Source organism: Panthera onca, chromosome A3 (genome assembly GCF_046562875.1).
Source record: "Panthera onca isolate mPanOnc1 chromosome A3, mPanOnc1 haplotype 2, whole genome shotgun sequence".
Taxonomy (NCBI): Eukaryota; Metazoa; Chordata; class Mammalia; order Carnivora; family Felidae; genus Panthera; species Panthera onca.
In genome coordinates this window covers 100981908-100995702 of record NC_138341.1, presented here as the reverse complement: position 1 = coordinate 100995702, position 13795 = coordinate 100981908, and the positions used below count along the sequence as shown (strand labels likewise).

Here is a 13795-nt window from a genome sequence, read left to right as displayed (position 1 = left end):
TATGAATTTTGGCATCATGGTTTTACTTTAGTCTTTTGTAAGAATTCCTTTCTTATACTAATATCTTAATGTTTTTTTTAAAAATTATTATTAAAGTTCTGATGTTCATATTTAGGTCATTAATCCACCTAGAAGTTACTTTTGTGTATGAGGTGAGAATGGGATCTGATCTTAATCTTCTTCCAAATGAGAATCAGTTGCCTGCATACAATCTGTTTATTTTTTCACAGCTGATTTGTAATACCTCCGTCATATACCAAATTCCCCTATATATATGGGACCGATTCTAGACTCTTTTTATTTTTTTAAATCCATATGTCAATAGCATATGTTTTATACAATATAATTTTATAGTAAGAATCTAATGGGGCAAGTTCCACTTCTCATTCTACCTCAAAAGTATATTGGCTGTCTTTAGACTTGTTTTCATATATACTATTAAAATTAGCTTATTAAATTCTATGAAAGCCCCTTTGGGCAATTTTGAAACTAATTTGGCAAGAAATGATATCTTAAACTTTGAATCTTCCCATTCAGAAACATAAAAACTCTTCAGTTATGCAGGTATTTTTTATATTATTGAATAAAGTTTTATGTTTTTCCACTTCTTAAACATCTTGTAGATCTTTTGTTAGATTTATTCTTAAGTACCTTTAGTTTTTATTGCTATTTTAAATAATATTTTAGCAGTTTAATTTTTAGTTGTTTTTTGTATCATATACAGAAATGCTATTGATTTTTATATATTAATTTTAAATCCAGCAACTTTGCCAAACTCCATTAATTTTCATGGTTTAATAGATTTTCCTGAATTTTTCAACATCAACATCATATCGTTCTGGTGAATTATTCCTTTGAACACTATGTGATAATGTTTTCTCCCTATTTATGGCTTTACCTTGAAGTCTATACTGCATAAAATATCAGATTTCTTTTGCTTAGTATTGGCTGTGATATCATTTCCATCCACTGACTTTCAGTCTTTTTGAGTCATGTTTTAAGCATATCTCTTTCAAATAGCATATATCTTTGACATTGTTTTAATCTAAAGGTCTCTGTCCTTCAACTCTTAGTTTCTTTCTGGGCTACATTCAGGGCAGTATCTTCTGATCTTTCTCTAGTTCATTAACCTTTTCTTCCACAGTGTCTAATCTTCTGTTTAAGCCCTTCACTTAATTTAAATGAACATACTTTTCATTTTTTTTTACTTCTATTTGGTTCTTTTGCACAGATGTCTACTCCTTTTTTCATGATACCTCTCTTTTTTCTTATGGTTTCTTAACAATTTAAAAATATATTTATTCCATAATTTTTTCCACATTGTTGTTCTACTATATCAAGACTTGGGTGTGCAATGTCTTATGTTGTGCCCACGTATGTATGTCGGTGCATGCACATGCAAACTGACTCTGAGTAGATTTTTTGTTATGAATAGATTTTTTTTAACTTGGTGCAATTTATAAAATTTTCTTGTAAGTTCATCCTCAACAAGGCTTTTTTTTTTTTTTTTAACGTTTATTTATTTTTGAGACAGAGAGAGATAGAGCATGAACGGGGGAGGGTCAGAGAGAGGGAGACACAGAATGTGAAACAGGCTTCAGGCTCTGAGCTGTCAGCACAGAGCCCGATGCGGGGCTCGAACCCACGGACCATGAGATCGTGACCTGAGCCGAAGTCGGACGCTTAACCGACTGAGCCACCCAGGCGCCCCTCAACAAGGCTTTTTATGTAGGAAATGTGCAAATGTTTTTCCAAACTGGTTTTGTGTTGCTTCTGTCAGTTTTGCAGACTTATCATCTTACCGATGGAAGGAAATTCTTATATGTGAACATATTGACTTGAAATTACCAAAAAAAAATCAGGTAGCATAAATTCAGAGAGCCTAAATAGAGGAAGAACTTCCTTGATATCTGCCTAAAATGGTAGGTGGCTTATCTGTTTTTTCCTAATATCCCTTTCACTGCATGCACAACTCTGTAAAACTCTCAGTTTTATTCATAGCTCTTCATTCCAATTGTCTTGTCAAAAATCCCAATGTGTATTTGATTTTCCCAGCCTGGGATTTAAAAATCCAAGGCTCATGCATTACCAGCTCTGATCACAGTCTGCCAAAACATCAATTCGCATCCTTATTTTTCATCATTTCTAGCACTTGAGGATTTCAGTTTCCTGTGAACCAGCTTTGCATTAAACACACACACACACACACACACACACACACACACACAGAGCCGGGGGGGGGGGAGGGGGGAGTTTGGTATATTTTAGGCATTAGTTTTAGGTATTTATAGTAGCAGGATTTTCCTACTGGATTAGCCTACCATTTTTCTAGAATGGGAAAGATTTAGTAATTTTCTTTTAAAATCAACTTATTAAAAACCATTCTGTTGATTTAAAGAAAAAAATTCAGCAATAGGAAAGGTATTAAATGGTATGCAGTTTGGGTTCTCTGATAAGCAGACTCTAAGAGTTCAGGGTGTTTATTAAGAAGCACCCCTGGAAAGCACTCCTGGGGAAAAAGTAGGATTAGGCAGAGGGAGAAGCTGTGATGCAAGGCTAATGAAACAGTTGACTGGCCCTCCATCTCAAGTTAGGCTGAGATGGTCAGGACTTTATATTCCTGAATAGATTAGTCATTGGAAATTGGCAGCCCTAGGGAGGAGGTATGACCTCGGGCTACGTGCCTCTTTGCACCTGAGACAGTCTCTTCACTGCTGAAGGCTGTCTTTGAACTACACTTCCAGTAATTGGGCTCTAAGAATCTCATTGAAGGGGGGATATGAATGGCACTTCGCAATGTCCTCCACATATATTCCAAAGTCAATAAAGTAGAATACACATGATAAACTTAGCCAAGTGGTCACAGACCCCAGAAGTGATAAAAAAGAATGCCAAGACAAGCTTAAAGCAAGATTGCAAGACAAATTTCTCCAATCAAGAACATAGGAGTGATCTGGTCTGATCACCAAAATTAATGATGATTAACTGCAAGAAATGCCAGTAAGGACTTGTCAGGAAGGACTTAGAAGTAGTGTTCCAGTTGCCAGCAGGAATATGCTCCATTGTTCCCAGTGCATGATTAATTATTGATTTGTCTTGCTAACAATTAATTAAAGGTAATTAATCTATGATACTCAATTCTGTCTCAGAAAAAAAGGATTGCTATTGAAGTTATAGTGAAAAGATACCTAAAGGGAAAATGAACATGCCATTAAAAAAAATGGAATGGATGTGAAAGCATTATGTTCAACTGTAAAACAATATTCAAATATACTCTAAAAATGGAAGGCTCTCTTATGTTTATGTAGCACTTACAGTGTAGTATATTGCAAAGAATGCTGAAATTGGAGTCAGAAGACCTGATTTTATATCCTAGCTTTACATAAAAAGAATTCAACTCAATTTAATTCAGCAAATATTGATTCATATTAAGTATGTGACAGATACAATGCCAGGCACAGATCTTGCCTTGAAGTAATGGTAGTGCAAATGCTATTGGTTATTATTTGACAAATTCTAGGTAGGGGGAAAATGGAAAATGGGTAAACAGTTTCTCTCTTTTCAAAATGTGGAGAAATATATTCATATTCTAGAAACAGCTTGATGTTAATCTCTTTGATTTCTCTAATAGGTTATTATACATGGTTTGTAAGCCTTGAGTTAAGGAGATGTGGTCACTAAGAATTAGAAAAGGTTTTTGACAATGTTAAGTTAAATCTCATTTCTCGTATGTGGAAGACTAGTAAGTCTTGGGAACAGCACTTTTATAGAACACCTATATTCCATCTCTTATGATATCCTATGTGTAAAATGCTGAAGTGGGAACTGAGTGAGAACAGAGTTGAACAAGGTTTTTAGCCAGCTTGATAACCATGTATAACCTATATTCCCAGTTTATTCTACAGCTTGTAAAGTTCAAACCCTCCCTCTAGAGAAGGTTACTTCTCCATGGCTTTCCCTACTTTCTTAATTCCTGATTTGAGAGGTACTGTTCCTGGACTGTCTCACAGTGACCCACAGTGAAACCAACAACTCTTCAAGTTGTCTCAAAAGAATATTCACTCTTGAAAAGCATTTGTCAGGAATATAGATTTTTACCAATGATTTCATAGAGCAGAATGAAAGATGATTAATTCTAAGAACAAAAACAACTTTTAATGGTCAGCTTAGGCATCACCAATTTTAAAATATCATTTGGGTTCCCCTAACTTTGGAATTGTGCTGGTTTCTCAAGTTAGCACAGTCAATAACCACCTTTCTGGATCCTTATGTCTGCTTTCTCCCATTGTTCTCCCATTCTCTCTTCTTCTTACTCTCACAAAAATAACAAAATTCTTCTCCCTGGCTCTACAGTGCAATTTCTTTCCATGTGTAAATATTTGGAATCAGATGACACCAGGCTTCTGTGTTGAGTTGGAGGTGGGGGATCAGGAGGGGATGTTTATCTCCTTTCTATCCACAAATGCCTATTAAGGTATCTTCCATAACAAGGGCAGTGCACACTGTACAAGGCATTCTGGTAAATACGGTTTTATTTTCTCAACCTCATCACTAGATTTTTATCTGGTTGATCAGTGGGTAAATATAATCCTAGAGACTTATGGTAAATTATTGTGGGCTCTAAGCTCTAAATTTGGCCATATCTTGTTAACTCCTCTAAAAAAACTTGGGGTAAAAGATTGGAAGGATGCTGATCAAAATTTTGAGTGAGAGAAAATTAGGAGAGAATAGCTTATTAATTAATTGATGTAATCAACAAACCCTTTATTAAACTTTTTCTCAAAGGACTCAATTTAAATGTGCCATTTATTTCCTATCAGAGCTCTACCTGATATTTCAAGTCCATGCATGTCAACATTTTTATGTCATATCTAGAACTCTTCAACTGAGCAGGGAAGCAGCCTTTTGGAGTAAATGTGGGAGAAAACACTCTTAAATATTAAGGTAAAACAATTAAAAATCATTATCAAATAAGACTCACATAAAAAATTATCAACTAGAATCAATAAGAGACCTCTGGAGTCCCTTAGTTCTCAATTTCTATCTGTTGGTCTTATTAGCAGTGACCACCCTTCTATATGTACTTCTGTCAGGAAGAAATATTTTTCTAATTTATGTAAATCTTCAGACTGTTATAAGACAGGGCTTCTCAAATGTCCTTGAAACATTCATGTAGTCAGTGATGAATGCATGTAACACTCTCTAGAGGTCTGGAGAACAGGAAGGCATTTCTTTGAAGTCTTCGTTTTGATATCAAAACATGAATTTTGAAGTCTTTTGCATACATTATAGCTGTGAGTTCTAAAATAAAGATGTTTGCAATTATTTACTATTATTTACTTCCTTCAAAACCTTCAAGTAAATTTGGTGGTCAGGAAATTGTAGTATCTTTATCATGTAATTCAATATTTGCCCAAAGCCATTTTCAGGAGCATGACATTAAAATTTCTCGATTATTGTCACCTTACTTTTATGAGAAGCATATGGCATAATGGCTAGAGGACTTTGGCACCAGACCATCTAAGTTCAAATCCTAGTTTTCCTGCTAGGTAACTTTCATAATGCTAAGCAAATTATTTCTCTGTGCTGCAAATTTCAAGTGTTATAAAGTAGAGATAATATAACCTATCTTAAATTGGGTAGAGCACTTAAAACAATATAGAAAATTCTCAATTAAAGATAACTTATTATTTGTTATTATTAGGTATAATATAACCACTTCTACATAAGGGAAAGAGATCTCTTTTGAAGGGTGGTATTATTTACTCTTTTATTTTATTTGTTTTAAAATTCCAGTATAATGAACATACAGTTTTATATTAGTTTCAGGTGTACAATGTAGTGATATACTTACTCTTTTTTTAATTTTTTTTAAAAGTTTACTTATTTATTTTGAGAGAGAGAGAGAGGGAGAGAGAGAGAGAGAGAGAGAGAGAGAGAGAGAGAGAGACTGCGAATAGGGGAGGTAGAGAGAGGGAATCCCAAGCAGGCTCCACACTGGCAGCACAGAGCCCAATGTGGGGCTCAATCTCATGAATTGTGAGATCATAACCTGAGCTGAAATTGAGATTTGGACACTTAAGACAATCTGACAATAAATCATATTAAAAGAAATGTAAGCGATGAACCACAGGAATCTACCCCCAAAACCAGGCACACACTGTACACACTATGTTAGCCAATTTGGCAATAAAGTATATACATAAAAAAGATTTGGACGCTTAACTGACTGAGCCACCCAGGTGCCCCTCTTATTTACTCTTTTAAACAGCGGAAGTTCCTTCAACAATCTGTACCTTCCTTACTTGCCAAATTAATCAACACTTTTCATTGCCTCTATCTAACTTTCTTACTGATGTCTACAGCACACTAAATACTTGCAGGTAGTGGGATTCTCCTTTAGTAAATATGTTCAATTCTGTTCCCCCACCTTGCACGCTTACCAATGATCAGGAGTGTTTGATCCCAAATGTTTTTGTGCCAGTTTCCCTGTTTACTGTAATTATAGAATTGAATTAAAAATATGTACACTGGGGGCACCTGGGTGGCTCAGTCGGTTGAGCCTCCGACATTGGCTCAGGTCATGATCTCATGGTTGGTGAGTTTGAGCCCCACATTGGGCTTGCTGCTGTCAGCATGGAGCTTGCTTCAGATCTTCTGTCCTCCCCTTTCTCTGCTCCTACCTGACTTGTGCTCTCTCTCTAAAAAATAGATAAAACATTAAAAAATATGTAAACTGATTACAAAAAGAAAATGTGTTTCTATTAATGTTACTGGAAAACAATGAAAAAACTTGATAAAGGAGAGCCCTTAATAATTATCCAATTTAAGTAGGTGAAGCATCTATAAATTACTGAGGAAAAAGTCTACAAATATCTGGAAGGATTCTCTTCACAGATTGTTCCATAAATGTTTTTAGTCCCTTGTTTCATTGAAAATGTAAGATGGGAAATCATGGATGATGCAGTTTGAGTGTGGTTTGTACTAGAAATGCCAATCATTAGACCAATGCTAAAGAGAAGGCAAGCCATGTTTCTACATCAAAAAATTGTCAAATTAATGTTTCAATGTATATGACTTAGATTTAAAATAAATTTAAGATGTTCATAGTTTTATTATTTTTTTTTTTTTCTAAATTTTTTTTAACATTTATTTATTTTTGAGACAGAGAGAGTCAGAGCATGAACAGGGGAGGGTCAGAGAGAGAGGGAGACACAGAATCCGAAACAGGCTCCAGGCTCTGAGCTGTCAGCACAGAGCCCGATGCGGGGCTTGAACTCACGGACCGCGAGATCATGACCTGAGCCGAAGTCGGACACTTAACCGACTGAGCCACCCAGGCGCCCCAAGATGTTCATAGTTTTATAATGCCATTAAAAACAGATATCCTTAATTTTTGTCTGCCAAAGAAGTTTCCCTCTGTTAAATAAGATGCTAATAAAATAGAAATTCATACGTATCTGTTAGAAAAGAGATAGTTTTCATGAAACTGTTGGAAATAATTAAATGTTGGAAATGATTCCTAAATTTTATAACTGAGGGCTAGTTAACTGCTGAACACAGAAGCTATGGAGACATTGTTTATATTTTCTAGACCCTTCTTGCATCCAGAGAAATCTGTCAACTAACCAGGTATGTCTTTACTAGGAAGAGATTTAGATTGCTAGACTAGAAAAAAAAAGGGGCACTATATTAATTTTGGTTTTGTTTTCAGCATGAGTGTTTCTATTAGCAGAATAACTGACACGTGTTTTCTCCACATAATTTTGGAGATTAAAAAAAATGTTTATTTACTTTTGTGAGAAAGTGAGAGAAAGTTAGTGGGAAGGGCAGAGAGAGAGGGAGACAGAGAATCCCAAGCAGGCTCCACACTCTCGGTGAGGAGCTGGATGTGGGGCTCGAACTCAAACTGTGAGATCATGACCTGAGCTGAAATCAAGAGTCAGATGCTAAACCAACTGAGCTACCCAGGCACCCCTGGAGATTTTTTTTTAATCCATGAGTCCTAATTATCAACCTTGCTTATTATCATCAGAACAAATTCTGAATCTAAAAGAAGCTCACAAAATTTAAAGCTTTTGTGTATATAAATATTTATGACTATATTCTAAGAGTTTTCAGAAAGTAGATTTAAAATTTTATTTTAGATTACATCAAGTAATTTTAAATTTATGTTAGAAAGAATTCTACTTACAATGATTTTTATTTCTTTTTGAGAGATCTTTATTTTGAATTCCTCTTATTCTTAATTTACGTTGAATCTTCTTTTTTCCTAAGGCATTTTCTCTTTGATAGATTACTTTAATCAATTTTCTTCGTTCCAATATATGTGATAAAAATCGCTTGACTTCGTTAACTGATACCTACAAAGAAAAATATTTTTGCTCATTTTTTCATGGGTAACTTTCTATGATAAAATAAGACAGTGCAATTTTCATCTCTTCATGTTAAAAATATTAGAAATTACTCTAATTCCTGCTTTTTTTCAAATCAAAATCATAGATGACTTAAAGAATTCATTTTAATAAATGTTTATTTATTTTTGAGAGAGAGAGAGAGAGTGAGCAGGAGCGAGTGGGGGGAGGGGCAGAGAGAGAGGGAAATACAGAATCCAAAGTAGGTTCCAGGCTCTGAGCTGTCAGCACATGTTTATTTATTTTTGAAAGAGAGAGAGCAAGTGGAGAGGAGCAGAGAGAGAGGGAGACACAGGATCTGAAGCAGGTTCCAGGCTCTGAGCTGTCAGCACAGAGCCCGATGTGGGACTTGAACCCACGAACTGTGAGATCATGACCTGAGCTGAAGTCGGATGCTCAATCGACTGAGACACCCAGGTGCTCCTAAATAAAAAACTTTTAAACCTATTGCATTTTCATCTGAACTGCAGAGCCATGCATTAAAATCTAAATGTTATAAATAAAATAAAATAGTAGGAGAATTTAACCAATTTTACCCTCCTAGTGGTAAGTTGTCATGGTAATATCAATTGTGTGAGCTAAAAAAAATGATGATGTTGGTATTCCTTACATATTACAAATTTAAAATTGGTGGGAAGTATAGTGATCTTGTGACTGTATGGAGAAAAATGTAAAAAAATGTTTTCTAAAGTACTTTCCAGCAGTTATGTAATTAATATATTTTAACTAAGGAGAGGTATTTGGAGGGATTGTTTTTGAGTAGTAGAAAATGAAGATTTTAAGAGAGAAAATTAAAAAGCTTTATGGAGATACATATTCATAATTTACATATCTACTTTTTCAGGCAAGATTATATTTGGAGACTGAAAAAATTCTTTATTTGTCAAACACCACTTCAAGAAGAATCAAGGTTTTTATTTATTTGCTTTTTATACAATATCACAATTTAAACTCCCTCTTTAAAATTTTTTTTTTATATTTATTTATTTTTGAGAGACAGTGAGACAAAGTGAGACTGGGGGAGGGGCAGAGAGAGAGGGAGACACAGGATTGGAAACAGGCTCCAGGCTCTGAGCTGTCAGCACAGAGCCTGACACGGGGCCCGAACCCACAGACTGTGAGATCATGACCTGAGCCGAAGTCGGACGCTCAACCGACTGAGCTACCCAGGCGCCCCTAAACTCCCTCTTTTAAAGATCACTTTCTGGAATGCTTAATGCCTTCCTAAGTGGTAGCTAAGGCATCACAGCAGTGACACAGATGCTAGAGCTTGCTGGGACATACAGTCATGTAAGGACTGTTTTTAAAAAAATCTTTATTGAGATATAACTCATATACTATAAGTGTATAGTTGTACATTTTATTTTTTTTTTATTTTTTTTTTTAATTTTTTTTCAACGTTTTTTATTTATTTTTGGGACAGAGAGAGACAGAGCATGAACGGGGGAGGGTCAGAGAGAGAGGGAGACACAGAATCAGAAGCAGGCTCCAGGCTCTGAGCCATCAGCCCAGAGCCCGACGCGGGGCTCGAACTCACGGACCGCGAGATCGCGACCTGGCTGAAGTCGGACGCTTAACCGACTGCGCCACCCAGGCGCCCCCTAGTTGTACATTTTAAAGTGTACAGCTTAATGATTTTTAGACTATTTACAGAAGTGTGCGACTGCCACCACAGTCAATTTTAGAACATTTTTATCACCTCAAGAAGGAACCATGAGTCCTTTAGCTGTTAGCCTCCCTATCCTCCCATTCCCCTTCCCCCCAGCCTGAGGCAACCACTGATCTATGGTTTCTCTCTATGGATTCCCCTCTTCTGGATTTTCATATGAATGAAATCATGAGTGTTTGTGACTGCCCTTTTCCACTTAGCGTAACATTTTCCAGGTTGATCCAAGTTGTGTAGCATGTATCAGCAGTTCATATCTTTTTATGGCCAAATAACATTCCTTACATGGATATACTACTTTTTGTTCATACATCCGTCTGCTGGTGTACATTTGAGCTGTTTCCACCTTTTGGCTATTATGAATAACGCTGTTATACACCTTCATGTACAAGTTTCTGGGTGGATATGTAAGGAATTTAAATGTGATTCCTTATTGTAGGGTGGCCAGATACAGCACATAAAAATACAAGGTGCCCAGTTAAATTTGAATTTCGCACAAGCAATGAATTTTTTTTTAAAATAAGAAGGTGACAAATATTGCATGTTAACAAACAGACCCACAGTGTGTAATGGCTCAAAATCAACAGGCAGGTGTTCAAGTCAGTGGTAGCTCTGCTCTGTGCTGTCATTCAGAGACCCAGGCAGACAAAAGCTATGCCAAGCTTCAGCATGTGGATTCCAAGGTTTCCCGGAGCATTAACATCTAGCAGACAGAAAGGGAAAAAGCATAGAAGAACATGTGCAGAAGGGCTTTTGTTTTGTTTTTTGTTTCATTTGCTTTTTTTCTTTTCTTCTCTTTAATGGGCCAGACCTGGAAGTGGCACACAGAGGCAAACATTGTCCATTGGCTGGGACTGTCACAGGGTCTCACCCAAATGCCAGGGGAGAATGGAAACAATGTATCTGGACACCATGAAGAAGTACACATGGACTTTGATGAACCTGCAGCATTCTTTGGCACAATGGGGTTAACATATGTCATTGGCATTAAAGGAAAAATTTTCAATTCAAAGATAGCCAATAGCTTTGGTGAAGAGGCAGTACAAATTCGGCAAACACCTCTGATTGTATGGTGTTATTCTTCCTATCTCCTTCTATAGAAGCCATGTTTCTGGATTTTGATTCCTTTCCTACCCACTGAGAGTGGGAAGGGCAACATCCATCTGGAGTATTAGGGAACCCCAGAAGACAGCCCTTCTCTAACTCTATAAGGCACCCAAAGATTATGTAATTCAATAACAGGTATTTACTAAGTGTTTATCTCAGGCCTTTGTCTAAGAACTGGGGAGTCAGCCATAAAAAAAAATCTCTGCACTCAAAAACTGATGTTCTGGTGGGGAAGATAATAATCAACTGATAAAAGGAGGTTTTTTTCCCTGTTAGAATATCATTTGTTAAAACTAAGTCTCCAAACATCTGAAAATAATTAATATACCATATCAATAGAATTAAGGACAATAACCACACAATCATCTTAATAGATGAAAAGCACTTGACAAAATCCAGTACCTCCATGATAAAAATACTCAGTAAACTAATATAGAACATAACGTTCTCAACCTGATAAAGGCCATGCATGAAAAACCCCAGCCAGCATATATGGATTTGTTTTGTTTTGTTTATTTAAATTCGAGTTAGTTAACATACAGTGTAGTCTTGGCTTTAGGAATAGAACCCAGTGATTCATCTCGTATGTATGACACCCAGTGCTCATTCCAAAAAGTTCCCTACTTAATGCCCATCACCCATTTAACCCATCCTCCCACTCACTTGCCTTCCAGAAACCCTCAGTTTGTTCTCTGTATTTAAGTCTCTTATGGTTTGCCTCCCCTCTGTTTTTATCTTATTTTTCTTTCCCTTCCCCTATGTTCATCTCTTTTGTTTCTTAAATTCCACATGAGTGAAATAATATTATCCCCATCTTTATCTGAATGAGTTATTTCACTTAGCACTATACCCTCTAGTTCCATTCACATTGTTGCAAATGGCAAGATTTCATTCTTTTTCATTGCCGAGTAGTATTCCATTGTGTATGTATATCACATCTTCTTTATCCATTCATCAGTCAATGGACATTTGGGCTCTTTCCATAATTTGGCTATTGTTGATAGTGCTACTATAAATATTGGGGTGCATGTGCCCCTTCAAATCAGCATTTTTGTATCCTTTGTATAAATTCCTAGTAGTGCAATTGCTGGGTCCCAGGGAAGCTCTATTTTAATTTTTTGAGGAACCTCCATACTGTGTTCCAGAATGACTGCACCAGTTTGCATTCCCACCAGCAGTTCAAAAGTGTTCCTCTTTCTCCACATCCTCACCATCATCTGTTGTTGCCTGAGTTGCTAATTTTGGCCATTCTGACAGGTGTGAGTTGGTATCTCACTGTGGTGCTGATTTGTATTTCTCTGATTATGAGCAGTATTGAGCATATTTTCATGTGTCTGTTAGCCATCTGGATGTCTTCTTTGGAAAAGTGTCTATTTATGTCTTCTGCTCATTTCTTTACTGGATTGTTTTTTGGGTGTTGAGTTTGTTAAGTTCTTTATAGATTTTGGTTACTAACCCTTTATCCAATATGTCATTTGCAAATATAATCTCCCATTTTGTTGGTTACCTTTTAGTTTTGTTGATTGTTTCCTTTGCTGTGCTGGAGCTTTTTATCTTAATGAGGTCCCAATAATTCATTTTTGCTTTTATTTCCCTTGCCTCCAGAGACAAGTCAAGCAAGAAGTTGCTGCAACTGAGGTCAAAGAGGTTGTTGCCTATTTTCTCCTGCAGTATTTTGATGGCTTCCTATCTCATACTTAGGTCTTTCATCCATTTTGAATATATTTTTGTGTATGGTGTGAGAAAGTGGTCCAGTTTCATTCTTCTGCATGTTGCTGTCCTGTTCTCCCAGCACCATTTGCTAAAGAGATTGTCTTTTCTCCATTGGATACTCTTTCCTGCTTTGTAGAAGATTAGTTGGCCATATGTTTGTGGATCCATTTCTGGGTTCTCAATTCTATTTTTTGATCTATGTGCCTGTTTTTGTGCCAATACCATACTGTCTTGATGATTACAGCTTTGTAATACATCTTAAAGTCTGGAATTGTGATGACTTAAAAGGAATTTTTTGTTTTGTTTTTTATTTAAAGAGTAGGGATAGAATTGATAAAAGTTGCGTTATTTGACATCGGATAGTTAGGGACAAGTTCTCTGATAAAATGTGAATAGACCCCTATGTGGGTAAGAAGGGAACAGTTAATCCTACAAACACTGCAGGAAAGAGACTTCTGGCAGAGTGATAAGTAAAAGCAAAGGCCCTGAGGAGGAGCACACTGTTGTCAAGTAAGTAAGATGGAGTAGCTGTAGCAGAATGGGGGAGGTGGTAGTAAATAAGGCAGAGGCAGCTCTGAGGCCACCATCATGATTGTGAATTGTGTTCTGTGTGAAGGAGAGACTTCGGAGGTTCTGAGTGGAAGAGTGATACTGACTGACTTAAATTGCAAAAGAGTCACCCTGGCTGCTATATAGAGAATATCATACATTGGGGAAAGGGTGGGAAGAGGGAAGTTCCTGAGCATTGATGGTGGCAGTAAAGAAGATGGTAGGGTGACAGTGGATGATTTCTGAAGGTATTTCAGAAGTATTACTGACAGAATTTTCTGTTGAAGGATTTATAATGTACATTTTAGTTTTCAAACAGCAAATGCAATGGAAGTCTGTTTTTAAA

At 36.4% G+C, this 13795-nt stretch overlaps 1 protein-coding gene across 6 annotated transcripts in view; it reads right to left on the bottom strand.

Moving 5' to 3' along the window:
- SEL1L2 (SEL1L2 adaptor subunit of SYVN1 ubiquitin ligase) overlaps positions 1 to 13795 on the bottom strand; it is a 123520-nt gene that overhangs the window by 70102 nt on the left and 39623 nt on the right. For 5 of the 6 annotated variants that reach the window (XM_078444287.2, XM_078444285.2, XM_078444282.2 and 2 more), the window contains one exon: positions 8195 to 8363. The exons of the other annotated variant lie outside the window; for it this stretch is intronic. Coding sequence is in view for 3 of the 5 variants with exons in the window: in XM_078444282.2 (XP_078300408.1) it covers positions 8195 to 8363 (169 nt within the window). In the remaining 2 variants the exon portion in view is untranslated. The remainder of the gene's footprint in view (positions 1 to 8194; positions 8364 to 13795) is intronic. 6 annotated transcript variants of the gene reach the window in all.